The sequence below is a fragment of the Giraffa tippelskirchi genome, chromosome 2 (assembly GCF_054371585.1).
Source record: "Giraffa tippelskirchi isolate mGirTip1 chromosome 2, T2T-mGirTip1v1.2.pri, whole genome shotgun sequence".
In the NCBI taxonomy this organism is placed as follows: domain Eukaryota; kingdom Metazoa; phylum Chordata; class Mammalia; order Artiodactyla; family Giraffidae; genus Giraffa; species Giraffa tippelskirchi.
The window spans coordinates 102,669,930-102,688,584 of record NC_137276.1 but is presented as its reverse complement, the minus strand read 5'-3'; the positions used below and the strand labels follow the sequence as shown (position 1 = coordinate 102,688,584).

General features: G+C 39.6%; 1 protein-coding gene across 5 annotated transcripts in view; it reads right to left on the bottom strand.

Moving 5' to 3' along the window:
- Positions 1-18,655, bottom strand: part of CPNE4 (copine 4) — a 635,297-nt gene that overhangs the window by 565,658 nt on the left and 50,984 nt on the right. The window contains exon 1 of one of the 5 annotated variants that reach the window (XM_081569841.1): positions 4,934-4,991. The exons of the other annotated variants lie outside the window; for them this stretch is intronic. Coding sequence (XP_081425967.1) covers positions 4,934-4,941 — 8 coding nt within the window. The 5' untranslated portion in view covers positions 4,942-4,991. Of the gene's footprint in view, positions 1-4,933; positions 4,992-18,655 lie in introns of those variants that run through there. 5 annotated transcript variants of the gene reach the window in all.

Here is an 18,655-nt window from a genome sequence, read left to right as displayed (position 1 = left end):
TACAGTCAGCAAAAACAAGATAGGGAGCTGACTGTGGCTCAGATCATAAACTCCTTATTTCCAAATTCAGACTTAAATGGAAGAAAGTGGGGAGAACCACTAGACCATTCAGGTATGACCTAAATCAAATCTTTTATGATTATACAGTGGAAGTGATGAATAGATTTAAGGGACTAGATCTGATAGAGTGCCTGATGAACTATGGAAGGAGGTTTGTGACATTGTACAGGAGACAGGGATCAAGACCATCACCAAGAAACAGAAATGCAAAAAAGCAAAATGGCTGTCTGAGGAGGCCTTACAAATAGCTGGGAAAAGAAGAGAAGTGAAAAGCAAAGGAGAAAAGGAAAGATATACCCATTTGAATGCAGAGTTCCAAAGAATAGCAAGGAGAGATACGAAAGCTTTCCTCAGTGATCAATGCAAAGAAATAGAGGAAAACAATAAAAAAGGAAAGACTAGAGATGTCTTCAAGAAAACTAGAGATACCAAGGGAACATTTCATGCAAAGATTGGCTCATTAAAGGACAAAAATGGTATGGACCTAACAGAAGCAGAAGATATTAAGAAGAAGTGGCAAGAATACACGGAAGAACTATACAAAAAAGATCTTCGTGACTCAGATAATCACGGTGGTATGATCACTCACCTAGAGCCAGATATCCCAGAATGTGAAGTCAAGTGGGACTTAGGAAGTATCACTACAAACAAAGCTAGTGGAGAGGATGGAATTCCAGTTGAGCTATTTCAAATCCTGAAAGATGATGCTGTGAAAGTGCTGCACTCAATATGTCAGCAAATTTGGAAAACTCAGCAGTGGCCACAGGACTAAAAAAGGTCAGTTTTCATTTCAATCCCTAAGAAAGGCAATGCCAAAGAATGCTCAAACTACTGCACAATTGCACTCATCTCACACGCTAGTAAAGTAAATTCTCCAAGCCAGGCTTCAGCAATACATGAACCATGAAATTCCAGATGTTCAAGATGGTTTTAGAAAAGGCAAAGGAACCAGAGATCAAATTGCCATCATTCGCTGGATCATAGAAAAAACAAGATAGTTCCAGAAAAACATCTATTTCTCCTTTATTGACTATGCCAAAGCCTTTGACTGTGTGGATCACCACAAACTAATGAAAATTCTGAAAGAGATGGGAATACCAGACCACCTGACCTGCCTCTTGAGAAACCTGTATACAGGTCAGGAAGCAACAGTTAGAACTGGACAAGGAACAACAGACTACTTCCAAATAGGAAAAGGAGTACATCAAGGCTATATATTGTCACCCTGCTTATTTAACTTATATTCAGAGTGCATTATGTGGAATGCTTGGCTGGATGAAGCACAAGCTGGAATCCAGATTGCTGTGAGAAATATCAATAACCTCAGATATGCAGATGACACCACCCTAATGGCAGAAAGTAAAGAACTAAAGAACCTCTTGATGAAAGTGAAAGGGGAGAGTGATAAAGTTGGCTTAAAGCTCAACATTCAGAAAACTAAGATCATGGCATCTGATCCCATCACTTCATGGCAAATAGATGGGGAAACAGTGGAAACAGTGAGAGAATTTATTTTGGGGTGCTCCAAAATCACTGCAGATGGTGACTCCAGCCATGAAATTAAAAGAGGCTTTCTCCTTGGAAGGAAAGTTATGACCAGTCTAGATAGCATATTAAAAAGCAGAGACATTACTTTGTCAACAAAGGTTCGTCTAATCAAGGCTGTGGTTTTTCCAGTGGTCAAGTACGGATGTGAGATTTGGACTATAAAGAAAGCCAAGCACAGAAGAATTGATGCTTTTGAACTGTGGTGTTGGAGAAGACTCTTGAGAGTCCCTTGGACTGCAAGGAGTTCCAACCAGTCCATCCTTAAGGAAATCAGTTCTGGGTTTTCATTGGAAGGACTGATGTTGAAGCTGAAACGTCAATATTTTGGCTACCTAATGCAGAGAGTTGACTCATTTGAAAAGACCCTGATATTGGGAAAGATTGAAGGCAAGAGGTGAAGGGGACAACAGAGGATAAGATGGTTAGATGGCCTCACCGACTCAGTGGACATGAGTTTGGGTAAACTCCAGGAGTTGGTGACGGACAGGGAGGCCTGGTGTGCCACAGTTCATGGGGTTGCAAAGAGTCGGACACGACTGAGCGACTGAACTGAACTGATAGAGATACATATTTTATTGGAACATAGCTGCTTTACAAGGCTGTATTCATTTATGCTGTACAATGAAGTAAATTAGCTATATGTATACACATATCCCCTCCCTCTCGGACCTCCCTCCCACCCTGCTCTCCATCCTATCGTTCTAGATCATCACAGAGCACCAAGTTGAGCTCCCTGTGCTTTATAGCGGGTTTCCATTAGCAATCTGTTTTACACACGGTAGTGTATATGTTAATCTTAATCTTCCAATTTGTCTCACTCTCTCCTTCCCCTCCCCTTTCCCAAAGTTATACCACTTTTTTTTTAGCAAGGATTTTGAAATTATTATTATTAAACTGAGATGGGGGCCTTAATAAAGTTGGCAAAACTCTCTCTTGCAAGACAAAACTGTGTCAAATTTTAACTATGTTCTAGAAGTTGAGTGGAATGGTGTTTAAATATCCCTTCAATGGGTCAAAAGAACCCAGTCAAGGTCACAAGGAGAAATAATAAACAACAGGAGAGTCAGCAAACAAGAAATAGACAAACATGGAGTTTTCCATGGGTAGTAGAAAAAGCCCTGAGTGGAGAACAGGGAGGCTCTGCCCCTCACTGGATAAGTGACTTTGGCACAAGAATGACCCTGCCTGGATGTCCAGTTCCTCCGCCCAGAGAATGAGGGCTTGGGCTCCACTACCCCATTGTCTCTCCCATGGCCAAGAGCCCAGTCTTTTGAACTACCACAAGCATGCCTGCCATTGGCTCCAACCTCTTCAGCCCATTCGTTTCATATCCAGGGGCATCTACTCATGCTACTTCTGCAGGACTGAACATCTTCACTCTAGAAACAACACCCTGACATCTACATCTATGGAGGGAAAGGCAAGAAAACCTGAAGAATGAGATGCCTCTGTACCTGCTACCATCCTAGGATATTTTGTAAAGTGAAGAAATTAGGGTGGTGCAGAACTGCATTCTTAATGCTTCTGTTTTGAGTATACAAACGGTTATACCATATTTGCATATGAAGACACTTATGCGTAGCATGCACAGAATTTTATTTGACAAGTATAAACAAGGTATGAGGAGTACAAATAAGGGCAATCACTACAGCATGACTTTAACAGTCAAAATGAATGAATGAATGAAATAACTGAAATGTCCACTGATAAAGAATAGCCAAAATAGATTATAACTTATCCATACTATGCAGTTGTGATGAAAGATAAAGTAGACTTATGGATGTTGATATAGAAAGACCTCTAAAATATATAGTTGAGTTTAAAAAAAAACAAAACTTAGGCTGTCACTCTTAATCTTTTTAAAAAAGGGAATGCTCTCTCTTCCTTTCATTCTCTCCTATCCCCTTTGCCATGTAACATTCAATCCTTGGAGTATTTCTAGGATCACAAGTAATCCTAACCTTGGGGGGGAGGGGAGCTCTTTAAAGTTCAAAATATGTAGTAAAGTCTTGCAATTCCAAAGTCTTCTACCTAAGTATTTACCCAGTGACAATCTGTTCAGTAACTGAAAGCCAATATCTTGCATGCATATACAACTTAATTCATGAAGTGATGGATATGTTGAAAGCAAAGAAGCTTCTGTCCAAATCCAACATGATCATTCCTGGGATTTGAGAACAAGGAAGAATAAAGTTACATAAGCATTTGTCCTTGATTTTTCTCCTTTATGTCTGAGAAGCCAAGGAAATATTCTAGGATGTCAGACAAACTGATATCAATACTGTCTTCCAGGAGGAAACTGAACAAAGCCATTGCAGTCACACTTTCCACTGAAGCCAAGAGACTCATAGAATCCTTAGAACCAGTGGATTTACATTAGTGTGTCTTCCTGTGTCTGGAGAGTCACCACTGTGTCTTCAGGCACAAATCACTGAATTTGGAAAATCACTGACTTGGGGGAAGATAAAACCAATGAGGTAGTTAAAGTGCTACAAAATAACTGCCTCATCTTTCTCTCCTATAAGAAGGCCTTATTTATTGAAATCAGCATATCTATCACTTCAACAGAAGCATCTGGGGTCAGGAGTCTGAGTTGGACAGAAATGCACGGCTAAGGGGTTTATTTTTTTTAATACTATGACTATGGTTTACTTTTCCAATTAAAAAATGGTTCATATAAAAACAAGCAAACAATAAAAACCCAACACTGACAACAAAAACTTTCACAGAGTTTACCTCAGTTATTTTTTCTTTAAGAGATCAGCCTATTTGTGGCAGTTGCAGCCTGAGACACTGAAAAAGTTTTTTGGTTCTTTTTTGGCTTTGGTTTTATTTATTTGAGAGTGAAGGAGGAGGGCACAAAAAGAAATAAGAAATCTGTCCCCCTAACTAGTCTCCTGAAATGATTGTCAGAATTTTATCTAGCATTCCAGGCTGTACAATATCTAAAAGGAAGAGTAAATAAGGGAAGCTCAGGAGGGAAAACTGCATAAATGATCAAGGAAATTATTTCCAAGTTGGCATCAAAGGAAATGACCTGGTTGTGTAATGGCTGGTGAAGGATTCGGCAACTGGCTTCTAAATACCTGAAAGGAATAAACATCCAATACTGAAAAATTAATAGGTAATAAAGAAAAAAACACTATCATTTCTGATCAAGTTATTTTAGGTGAAACTTATTTTGTTCTTTTCCTCAACAGTCTTTGTAAAGATGAAAATCAAATATGAACTAATTCTATCTAGCATTCAAGGATGCTGGACTTGAAGCAAAGGAACCACAGTGAGAGAGGAATATAGAGACCACCCACAGTCTCCTGTTACTTACAAGAGCATGATGGCAGCAGACACTGGAATATAACCACCACTCTCCGCAAAACTGCAGTTCAACTGTTTAATAAGTTGCTAAGTTCCAGAAAGGAATCTTCACCACGTGGACTGATGATTAATTCAAGCAAGATACCATTTTATTGTGACAGTAATAACAAGATAGAGTAATAATTAGCCACCAGGACACCTTCTCCTTTCAGGGCTGTGGAAAGTAGCATAAGAATAGAAGCTCACACCTCAGTGAGGACCAGTGATTAAGGTGACATCCTGTGCTGAATATCCAGTCAATCCATATTTGACAATAAATCACCCAAGGAGGAAAATACTTCCTCACTGATCCACCACACAGAAACCACTGCAATGCTAGTTAGCTTCAGTTCAGTCGCTCAGTCATGTCCGACTCTTTGCGACCCCATGAACCACAGCACGCCAGGCCTCTCTGTCCATCACCAACTCCTGGAGTCCATCCAAACCCATGTCCATCGAGTCGATGATGCCATCCAGCCATCTCATATTTAGCTTCAGGCATCTCCTGTAAACAGGTCTTTAAAATGTCCATTGTTTGACCACCGAAAGCTCTAAAAATTTCTAACTATATATCCCTAAGATTCATTTACCAGTGGAATCTATGAGGTAAATTCTCTTATCACTAAGACTTATCTGTTCAGATCTCTTAACAGATTAGTCATTTTAAACAACTAGAAAGTCTTACATAAATAATATGACTTAATAAAAACACTCCAAAAATTTGATGCATTAGGAAGGGTACCCAAAGCCAGAGACTGATGTGGGAGTGGGGTTCAGGATGGAGGGGACACATGTATACACCTATGGCTGGTTTATGTGGATGTATGGCAAAACCCATCATAATATTGTAATTTTCATCCAATCAAAATAAATTAATTAATTAAAAAAACACTCACAAAGATACAAATGAAGTGTCATAGAGATAAGTTAGTGAACATAGCAGAATTCAAAAGGGTCCAACCAGAAAAGGGAACTTCCTACACTGTTGGTGGAAATGTAAATTGGTGCAGCCGCTGGAAAACAGTATGGAGGTTCCTTAAAAAACTAAAAATTAGAGTTGCCATGTGATCCAACAATCATGCTTCTGGGCATAGAACTGGAGAAAACTTGAATTTGCAAAGATACATGCACTCCAAGGTATACACCCAATAGTGTAGCAGCACTATATGGACGCAATCTAAATGTCCATCAACAGATGAATGGATGAAGAAGATATACATATGTACAATGGAACACAGAGTGCATGCTCTGTTGTGATTGACTCTTTACGACCCCAGGGACTGTAGCCTGCCAAGCTCCTCTGTCAATGGAATTTTCCAGGCAAGAATACTAGACTGTGTTGCCATTTCCTTTTCCAGAGGATCTTCCCAGCCCAGGGAACGAATCCATGTCTCCTCCATCTCTTGCACTGGCAGGCAGATTCTTTACCACTGAGCCACCTAGGAAGCCCACAATGGAATATCACTCAGCCATAAAAAAAAGAATGAAATAATGCCATTTGCAGCCACATGGATGGACCCAAAGATTATCATACTAAGTGAAGTCAGGGAAAGACAAATGCATTATAACTGGAATCTTACGATTCCAGTTACAAATGGACTTACAAATGATACAAATGGACTTATTTACAAACCAGAAATGGATTGAAACATATAGAAAATAAATTTAAAATTACCAAAGAGGGAAGCAGAGAAAGGGATAAATGAGGAGTTGGGGATTAGCAAATATAAGCTACTATGTATAAAACAGATAAACAACAGGGTCCTACTATATAGCAAAGGGAACTATATTTAATATCATATAATAACTTATAATGGAAAAGAATCTAAAAAAGAACATATATATATATATATGTTTGTATATATATATATATATCTCCAAGTCACTTTGCTATACACCAGACACTAATACAACATCATAAATCAACTATACTTCAATTTTTAAAATTACTGAAAAAGTCAAAAGAGTCCAATCAATTTGCAGTTATTCGGTATACAATTTCTATATACTGGATGCAATATGCAGGTCCTTCCACTCACAAAATTGAAGTGTTAGATTTAGAAAGTGAGGTCACATAAAAGGAATAATCAGTTTATCAAATATAATTATGAAATACTGAATTATTATAAACAATGTTGTTTTATCCCCTTTGCTATGATTAGAGTTTATGGTTAAAGGAAAATCATAACTTCCACTTTATTTGTATACTTCATTGTTAGGATCATTGGTGGCCTATTATTAGTATTTGCTCATAAGAGCTGTTCTTTTGCTCAAGTATAAAAAATTCTATTGATAGAAAAAAGACCCATATTTATTTTAATTTATATGTGCAATATTCAACAAACTTCTAATTGGCTCATAATAAAGCTGTTATACCTGTACTATATAAGAAACTATTTAGAAATATTCTGCACATATTATCTTTATGGATACTCTGAAATGTATGCTTATGCTGAAGTTACAGATAACTCTGATTTGAACAAGTAAAACCATCTTTTAGAAGGATGATATAATTATTTCCCATGATCTTTAATTTGTGTCATCATTTTTTCTTTCTAAAGCACCTCACTAATTTTTTTTTAATTGAAACTAAAAATATTGTAACCACATTAATACTGAATAATAGCTTTGGTAAGCATTAGACTTTCCAATTAAAAACTACTAACTTATAAATATCTAAATTTTCAAGTACTTAAGTTTAGGGACTTGAGAATCAACTCTAGTTAATTCTAGCTTACTCTATATTTGTCTATATTTATTTTTTAAAAAATAAAGTGTTTTTTTTCTAATAGTAGGTCCATCATTAAAATGTATATAGCTTTTCACTGCAATTTAAAACATAGAATCTGATGAGATTAATTTACATTTACATCATATTGAGATTGTTTAATTGCTAGAATGCCACATTGCATCTTTAAAGTAAATACATAATATTAGTTTCTTGCTCCCACATGTAGCTGCAGGAAAAACTTATGTTGGCCAACCTAATTTATAGAAAAGGACCTTTTTAAAGTTCAAAATATGAAGTAAAGTCTTGCAATTCCAAAGTTTTCCATCTAAATATTTTGTTGTTCAGTTGCTCAGCCATGTCTGACTCTTTGTGACCCCATGGACTACAGCATGCCAGGCTTCCCTGTCCTTCACTATCTCCCAGAGTTTGCTCAAACTCATGTCCACTGAGTTGATTATGTCATCCAACCATCTCATCCTCTTTCACTCCCTTCTCCTCTGCCTTCAATCTTTCCCAGCATCAGGGTTATTTCCAATGAGGCAACTCTTTGCATCAAGTGGCAAAAGTCTTGGAGATTCAATTTCAGCATCAGTTCTTCCGGTGAATATTTAGGGTTGATTTCCTTTAGGATTGACTGGTTTGATCCCCTTGCAGTCCAAGGGATTCTCAAGATTCTTCTCCAGCACCACAGTTTGAAAGCATCAGTTCTTTGGCACTCAGCCTTCTTTATGGTCCAACTCTCACATCTATACATGACAACTGGAAAAACCATACCTTTGACTATTTGGACCTTTGTTGGCAAAGTGATGTCTCTGCTTTTTAATACATTGTCTAGATTTGTAATTTCTAGACATTTTATGTAAGGGTTGTGCTTAGTAACTCAGTCATGTCTGACTCTTTGCAACCCTGTGGACTATAGCCCACCAGGCTCCTCTGTCCATGGGGTTTTCCAGGCAAGAATACTGAAGTGGCTTGCCATTTCCTTCTCCAGGGGATCTTCCTGACCCAGGGATCAAACCAGCATCTCTTGTGTCTCCTGCATTGCAGGCAGATTCTTTACTCACTGAGCCATTAGGGAAGCTTTAAGATTTGTCATAGCTTTTCTTCCAAGGAGCATGCGTTTTTTAATTTCACGGCTGCAGTCAACATGCGCAGCAACTTTGGAGCCCAAGAAAATAAAGTCTGTCACTGTTTTCATTGCTTCCCCATCTATATGCCATGAAGTGATGGGACCAGATGCCATGATCTTTATTTTCTGCATGTTGAGTTTTAAGCCAGTTTTTTCACTATCCTCTTTTACCTTCATCAAGAGGCTCTTAAGTTCTTCTTCGCTTTCTGCCATTAAAGTGGTATCATCTGCATACTTGAGGTTACTGATATTTCTCCCTGCAATTTTTATTGCAGCTTGAACTTCATCCAGCCTGACATGTCACATGAGGTACTCTACATAGAAGTTAAATAAATAGGGTGACAATATATAGCCTTGACGTACTCCTTTCCCAATCTGGAACCAGTCAGTTGTTCCAAGTCCAGTTCTACCTGTTGCTTCTTGATCTGCATACAGGTTTCTCAGGAGACAGGTAAGGTGGTCTGGTATTCCCAACTCTTTAAGAATTTTCCACAGTTTGTTGTGATCCACACAGTCAAAGGTTTTAGTACAGTCAATGAAACAGAAATATATGTTTTTCTGGAATTCCCTTGCTTTTTCTATGATCCAGCTGCTGCTGCTGCTGCTGCTGCTAAGTTGCTTCAGTCGTGTCCGACTCTGTGCGACCCCATAGACGGCAGCCCACCAGGCTCCGCCATCCCTGGGATTCTCCAGGCAAGAATACTAGAGTGGGTTGCCATTTCCTTCTCCAGTGCATGAACAGGAAAAGTGAAAGTGAAGTCGCTCAGTCATGTTTGACTCTTAGCGACCCCATAGACTACAGCCTACCAGGCTCCTCCGTCCATGGGATTTTCCAGGCAAGAATACTGGAGTGGGGTGCCATTGCCTTCTCCGTATGATCCAGCAGATGTTGGCAATTTGATCTCTGGTTCCTCTACTGTTTCAAAATCCAGCTTGCAAATCTGGAGGAAGTTCTCAGTTCACATACTATTGAAGCCTAGCTTGAAGGATTTTGAGCATAATCTTGCTAGCATGTGAAATTAGTGCAATTATGTGATAGTTTGAACATTCTTTGGCCCTGTCCTTCTTTGGAATTGGAATGAAAACTGACCTTTTCCAGTCCTATGGCCACTGCTGAGTTTTCCAAATTTGCCAGCATATTGAGTACAGCACTTTAACAGCATCATCTTTTAGGATTTGAAATACCTCAGCTGGAATTCCTTCATCTCCACTAGCTTTGTTCATAGTAATGCTTCCTAAGCTCCACCTGACTTCACACTCCAGGATGTCTGGCTATAGGTGAGGGATCACACCATCACGGTTATCTGAGTCATTAAGAACTTTTTTGTACAGTTCTATACATTCTTACCATGTTTTCTTAATATCTTCTGCTTCTTTTAGGTTAATATTGTTTCTATCCTTTATTGTGCCCATCCTTGCATGAAATTTTCCGTTGGTACTTTTGTATCTCTAAGTTTCTTGAAGAGATCTCTAGTCTTTCCCATTCTAGTGTCTCCTGCATTAGTTGGCATATTCTTTACCACTGAGCAACCTGGGAACCCTCTAAATATTTACACAGTGACAACCGGTTCAGTAACTGAAGACCTTGTATGCATACAGAACTTAATTCATAAAATGATGGACATGTTGAGGGCAAAGAAGCTTCTGTCCAAGTCCAACATGATCATTCCTGGGATTTGAAAACAAGGAAGAATAAAGTTATGTAAGTATTTGTCCTTCTTCTCCTTCATGTCCAAGGAGCCAAGGAAATATTCCAGGATGTCAGACTGATATCAACACTGTTTTCTAGGAGAAACTAAAGAAAGTTGTTGCAGCCACACTCTCTACTGAAGCCAAGAGACTCACAGAATCCTTGGAACCAACAGATTTACATCAGTGTGTCTTAGGGTCTCCCAAGAGTCACCACGTCTTTAGGCTACAAATTACTGCAATGCTAAGGATACAGGAAAATAACAAGGTAACTCCCAAGTCCTACAGGGAATTCAAGAATCCTGCCAAAAGCAACCAGAAGCACCTTGCTCTGATGACTGATGGAGACTTGGCTCCTCCAATATAGACCACAGTATATGAGACAACCCTTTTTTAAAGCACTATCCTTGTTCTTCTAACCACAAAGAATTAACTTGGCAGGTAAATTCTTCCCCTTCAGCAGAGTTTCATGGAAATTTTGCTCCTTTTAAGGACTACAAAAATAGTAAGTGACTGAGTCAAGATTCCACAAAAGCCTCCTAATTCCTCATCCTGTGGTATTACAATGGAGCCACACTGCCTCTAGACAAATCTATGTTTCAGTATATTATAGCTGAATAGCTACTGTTTCCTATCACTACAGTAAGAAAAGTAAAACTGTACAAGGGTTTTCTGAATGTGTGAGTGTATGTGTGAATGTGATTTTAATTCAATACCAGCAGTAATGTTTGTGCACACAAAATGAAATTAAGCCATAAGACTATTTGTGAATAACAGAGCTAGAACAAACCTTAGGAGATGAACTAATGTTCCTTCGGCTATACTATCCTGCCTTTCTCAGAGTAATGGATCAGAAAAACAAACTTATGGTATGGGAAACTTTCCCATACACAGCTATTACTATTGGTTGATGGATTAATACCACAGCTTCCTCTACCTTCTAATGGGACAAACCTGAGTTCTGTCTTCTATATCAGGGGTTCCCAACCTCCAGAATCTAATGCCTAATGATCTGAAGTGGAGCTGATATAATGTAATAGAGATAAAGTACAGAATAAATGTAATGTGCTTGAATAATCCTGAAACCATCTCCCCTACTTTAGTCCATGGAAAAACTGTCTTCCACAAAACAGATCTCTGGTGACAAAAAGGTTGAGGACCACTGTTTTACTTTGTTTCTCAGAGTTTCCCAGTAGGATTAAGTTCCAATTGCTAACAGTGTAAAATGGGTTGACAATGGCACCCTTTATTGGTTTCCAGCTCTTGTTTGTCTTGCTTTCCCACCCTTTACCCACCTGTATTTCCTGAGATCACATCTCAAACTACTTCCACCCAAATCCTGGTCTTGGGGTCTATTCCTTGGGACCCAACCTAAGACAATGAATAAAGTTTGACTATGTGTCAGGTTTGCAGCCTAGTGCCTTGCCTATTTTACCTTAATTAATCTTTGTAACAATTCCACAGTGGATTTTTACATTCATTTTACAGATGAGGAATGAGAAACTTGGAGATGTTATAACAGGCCCACCATCGTCCAGTTAGGAGTGCATGAGTCACAATTAATACACAAATCTATATGACTTAAAAGTCTTGTTTTTAAACACTAAGAACCATAAATCTTTTATCAGTGTTGACCAACAGATATACTTACAGAATGTCTGCAACATATCCTGAATCACTTTGTAATCAGTGGTATCCAATGATCAGTAGAAATCAGACAAGTGAAATGCTGAACAACTCCAAGAGAATACTAGATGCAATGAAAAATCTTATGTGAGTTACAGTAATGAATGTTCTCACTGACTTCTGCTTCATTATTCACATACGGATGGCCTAAATAAGGATAGACAGTGTGACCCTGGAAGCATACATCTAGGGATTTCCAACTAAGCTGGATGGAAGAAACATGATAATCATGCCCATCTTCTTATACTCCCAAAGCAGTGGATGCACTGCCAATATTTCTGAAACATACAATTAAATGCCAAGTGGTAAGTTAGGGGTTGGCAGAAGTGAAAGAATGAGTGGACATTGGGAACCACTTGAAAAGTATTTTGCCTATATTAAGGGAATATGTGATGCAAACCAACTCTCCAAGAAGAGACAGGGGAAGAAACAAAACCTGAATGGTCATGTTTGCCTATTTCTGTGGTGTAAATAAACTCCCACCATGGCCAATTTTGAGCTGCCAACATGTGGTCCTTTAATGCATACTTGGAAAGAGAAGCACAAAGTCTGCCTTCACAAGCCTGTATGAGCCAGCTCTGGCACACCACTGCTCCCATGGAGTGATGAAAAGGCTTAAGTGTATCTTCTCTAGGTTCTAGGGAAGATGGGAGATGAGGAAAGCAGCAAACTGAGAAAGCTGACAAAATCTGCTCTAGGTGATATCTGTTTCATTCAGAGATGTAACGACTGTTCTTTTCCAGCATGGACTGGAGAGGCAAGGAGCACTGGCTGACATAGGACACACAGAGCAGTGTTCAATTTTGCTGCAAATTAGAATCCCTTCAGGATTAAAAACAACAAAAAAATTGCTGCCTAGGGCTCACCCAAGGCCAATTAAATCAGCATCAGTGAAGGCAGTACCTGTGCACCAATTGACATCAATATGCCACCAGGGGTAAGAACTAAAGCTCTCTAGAAATACTTCTCAAACTTGAATGTGAATGCAACTCACCTAGGTTTTTTGTGAAAATGCAGATTCTGAAAATGTTAAGTAAAAAAGTGCACCCTGTAAATTCAAGAACATGAAAAGCTAATAAGCTAATTAATAAAGACAGAGGTAAGACTAGCGGTTACTTCTGAGAGAGTACTGACTGAAAATAAGTGTTAGGGAAATTAAATAGAAGTAACCTTGTTCAAGCTTCAGAGACAAAAGAGCAGAGCAGCCCTCTGACCTTGTTTCTGACCTACCTGGACAGTGCCCTGACTACTGCTGTGGGTGTCAGCCACACTTGCAGTGCGAGTCAGCAGAAAAACACAATAGAGAGATACAGAGTGGATCTTGGAATTTGTTAAGCCCCTGGAGAGGGCCTGGCCAACCAAGCCCTGCGCTTAACAACATTCCAGGTTTTACATAACAAAACAAACAACATTACATGAAACCAGAACTGCAATTTGCTCACAGATTGATATCAGTTTGCATCCTGGGATTATAAATTCAGTTCAGTTCAGTCTCTCAGTCATGTCCAACTCTTTGCAACCCCCTGGACTATAGCACGCCAGGCCTCCCTGTCCATCAAAAACTCCCAGACTTTACTCAAACTCATGTCCATTGAGGTGGTGATACCATCCAACCATCTCATCCTCTGTCGTCCCCTTCTCCTCTAGTCTTCAATCTTTCCCAGCATCAGGGTCTTTTCAAACGAGCTCTTTGCATCAGGTGGCCAAAGTATTGGAGTTTCAGCTTCAACATCAGTCCTTCCAATGAACACCCAGGACTGATGTCCTTTAGGATGGACTGGTTGGATCTCCTTGCAGTCCAGGGACTCTCAAGAGTCTTCTCCAACACCACAGTTCAAAAGCATCAATTCTTCAGTGCTCAGCTTTCTTTATAGTCCAATTCTCACATCCATATATGACTACTGGAAAAACCATAGCCTTGACTAGACAGATCTTCGATGGCAAAGTAATGTCTCTGCTTTTTAATATGCTGTCTAGGTTGGTCATAACTTTTCTTCCAAAGAGTCTTTTTATTTCATGGCTGGAGTCACCATCTGCAGTGATTTTGGAGCCCAAGAAAATAAAGTCTCTCACTGTTTTCACTGTTTCCCCATCTATTTGCGATGAAGTGATGGAACTGGATGCCATGATCTTAGTTTCCTGAATGTTGAGCTTTAAGCCAACTTCTTCACTCTCCTCTTTCACTTTCATCAAGAGGCTCTTTAGTTCTTCTTCACTTTCTGCCATAAGGGTGGTGTCACCTACATATCTGAGGTTATTGAAATTTCTCCCAGCAATCTTGATTCCAGCTTGTGCTTCATCCAGCCCAGCGTTTCTCATGATGTACTCTGCATAGAAGTTAAATAAACAAGGTGACAATATACGGCCTTGATGTACTCCTTTTCCTATTTGGAACCAGTCTGCCATTCCACGTCCAGTTCTAACTGTTGCTTCCTGACCTGCATACAGATTTCTCAGGAGGCAGGTCAGGTGGTCTGGTATTCCCATCTCTTTCAGAATTTTCCACAGTTTATTGTGATCCACACAGTCAAAGGCTTTGGCATAGTCAATAAAGCAGAAAGAGATGTTTTTCTGGAACTCTCTTGCTTTTTCGAGCATCCAGCAAATGTTGGCAATTTGATCTCTGGTCCCTCTGCCGTTTCTAAAACCAGCTTGAACATCTGGAAGTTCAAAGTTCATGTATTATTGAAGCCTGGCTTGGAGAATTTTGAGCATTACTTTGCTAGCATGTGAGATGAGTGCAATTGTGCAGTAGTTTGAACATTCTTTGGCATTGCCTTTCTTAGGGATTGGAATGAAAACTGACCTTTTCCAGTCCTGTGGCCACTGCTGAGTTTTCCAAATTTGCTGGCATTTGAGTGCAGCACCTTCATAGCATCATCTTTTAGGACTTGAAATAGCTCAACTGGAATTCCATCAACTCCACTAGCTTTGTTTGTAGTGATACTTCCTAAGGCCCACTTGACTTCACATTCCAGGATGTCTGGCTCTAGATGAGTGATCACACCATCATGATTATCTGGGTCATGAAGATCTTTTTTGTACAGTTCTTCCATGTATTCTTGCCACCTCCTCTTAATATCTTCTGCTTCTGTTAGGTCCATACCATTTCTGTCCTTTATTGAGCCCATCTTTTGGATTATAAGTTGAACCCCAAATTGCAATCTTTGAAGTCTCACCCACAGAGCAGAGATGCCACATGGGACCCTTTCCCAGTTGGGACTCGACTCCAGATGTGCTGTGACACGGGACTTCCTTTGGCTGATTAAGGTCGGATGTTGGTCAAAATCCAATTTGGTGATGTATCTTCTGCTCTATTTCTCTTTTCTTTTAATGTTAGTATATTGAAAGTAAGCTAGATAATATTCTAATAAATACTGGTATTATTTATTTGTATACAACAAATGGTTTATTTTGTTAACAAATACTTTGAGCCTGAGATGAAAGTGAAAGCTTTTGGCAAAACAACAGGAAGAAAGAAATTCTCTTGGTTGCTGGGAATGTTCTACCTCTGATTTGAGAACTGGTAACACAGGTAACACACTAAGTCATGCACTGAAGTTTAGTACAATTTACATACTTTACTGTATATATGCTACACTTCAACAACTAAACAGTGGGTCTAGGTGCAAAATCAGAACCTGCTTTAGTAAGGCTGGGTGAGTCTAGAAAGTCTGGATCTAATAAGCTCCCAAGCAATGCTGATGCTGCTTGTCTGAGCCTTAAGGCCCTCAGCTAGAGTCACTGTGACTTAAAGTAAATGTGCTACAAATGCTTACCCAGTGCCCATGTGTGCCAGGTGCAGGGCTGGGCCCAGGTGGTATGAACAACAGGCCCTGGACATGTCTCCAGCATATACTATCCTTGAAGAAGTCACAGTCCGACACCTTTCATACAAGAAATTCACTCACTGAAGGAAGTCAGACAGAAAAGGAGAAATATCACACGACATCCCTTATGTGAGTAATCTAAAAAGACATAATGCAAATGAACTTATTTACAAAACAGAAACAGAAACAGACACACAGACTTAAGAGAACAAATGTATGTTGCTGGGGAAAAGGATGGGGGGAAGTGATAGGGAGTTTGGGATTGACATGTACACACTGCTATATTTTAAATGGGTAACAAACAAGGTCCTACTATATAGCCAGGGAACTTTGTTCACTGTTATGTGGCAGCCTGGATGGGGAGGAGAGTTTGGGGGAGAATGGATACATGTATATGTATGTATGGCTGAGTCCCTTTGTTGTCCACCTGAAACTATCGCAACATTATTAATCAGCTATACTCCATTATAAAATAAAAAGTTAAAAAAAAAAAAACCTCATTAACTGAAAAAAAAAAAAAAATCTCAGTGAGTGTCTGCCATTTGCTATGAGCAGGTGCCTGTTTCCCCATTTCCAGAAAATGCTCATCCTAAATATTCACTCATCCAAACTGGCAGAAGTGCTATAAGACCAGTGTAAGACTGAGTTGCAGAAATAAGTCCAGCGTGGCTGGAAAAGTCAGGAGTGATGGTCAGCAGTTAAGCAATGGGTTCACTGATACAAGCAGTGGCCAGAACTTGAGAGCCACAGTAAGGAGTCTAGTCTTTACCTGAGGAGCAATGGGAAGCCTTTGAAAGGTTTTAAGCTGAGGGATGGCATAATCAGATTTGCATTTTTAAAAAGATCACTCTAACTCCAGTGTGGAGAACCCTTAGAGGGGTGCAGGAGAGAAGTCTAATCTAGTAGACCAGAGGAGAGGTGACTTTACCTTGGACAAGGGTGACAGCTGTAGAGATAGAGATGGTTTAAGGATACTCACTAGGAACACGAGCAGGTCTTCATGAAAGACTGACTATGAGGCTGTCAAAGATGAGGCTGAGTCTTTTCATTTGCACAACTCTAATAAAACTGGGGGTGTCATTTGCAAAGGTGGAGAACACTATGCTTATTATTTCCATATTTTTAAGGCTTTCCAGGGTACTCCCAATTTCATACAAATTTATTATTTTCCAGTAAACATAGTTTATCAATATAAGACTTCTAGAAATAAATCCACAAAATTAAAAAACAGCTTGACAACAATGGCATCTCTTTTCCAACGGTCAGCACAGCTCTTTCCCTATGTAAGTATAGCTCTTTCCACATAACCATGGATCACTGTAATGCCAAGTCCACTTACACTTCACTGTGAATATAAAGTCCCCAGAACTCAAAAACTGGATCCAAATAATCCTTCTCTTTGTGCATCCCTTCCTTCTTCCTTTTAGCTCTCATAAATCAATAATTGACTACTGTATATGAAGACACATATTTAGGAAATTGCTCATAATTGTGTGCTCTTCTGACTTGCCATGTGCTGAATTTACTTCCCAGAGTAATGTATTTTTTCACATGTAAAACTGTGCAGTTTTTTCTCCAGCTTCATTAAGGTATACTTGACAAATAAAAGCTGTACATTTTTAAAGTACATAGCATGCATTTTTAATGTACATTCAGAGCCCACTTCCTGGATGACAGCAGGTACCTTGCAAAGATGATGATGAACATGACCTCTAGGAGACAAGCCACAGTCCTGGGTTCATTATAGTGCATCCACTTTTGGTGGCTATTGAGATCAGATGCAACATAAAAATACAGGAGTTTAAAGCTGCCTGGGGTCTCTAAAGGGGAGTCAAGTGCTGCTGCTGCTGCTGCTAAGTCGCTTCAGTCGTGTCCGACTCTGTGCGACCCCACAGACAGCAGCCCACCAGGCTCCACCGTCCCTGGGATCCTCCAGGCAAGAACTTTGGAGTGGGTTGCCATTTCCTTCTCCAGTGCATGAAAGGGAAAAGTGAAAGTGAAGTTGCTCAGTCGTGTCCAACTCTTAGTGACCCCATGGACTATAGCCTATCAGGCTCCTCCATCCATGGGATTTTCCAGGCAAGAGTACTGGAGTGGGGTGCCATTGCCTTCTCCGGGGGAGTCAAGTAAATGCCTCTAAAAGCACACAGGCTTGTTTCAGGCACAAAATGCTCCTTTGGAACATAAATGCTGAATTTCCATCAACTATTTTGGGTGTATCACAAGAGGCTTTGGCTAAAAAAACACATATTTTTTTAAAACTACATTTCACCAGTGATTCTTAGGCACACTCATGTTTTAGAATCATTAATTTCTAGCAGATGTTCTCAACCCTACATGTACATCTGAATCACACAGAGCTATAAAAATACCTATGCCAATTAGACCAGTGGTTTTCAACCATGGCTGTACTTCAGCATCACCTTGAGGGTTTTCATCAGAATCTCTGGAGTGAGACCCAGGAATCCATGGATTTTAAAGTTCCCCAGGTGGATCCAGACTGCAGTGAAGACTGAGAACTACTGTTCCATATATTCTGGTTTAATTCACTTGGAGAGAGTCTCAGGCATTAATAACTTCTGTTGGCAATAGTTTTGTTACATACATACATCAATGTATGTACTCCAG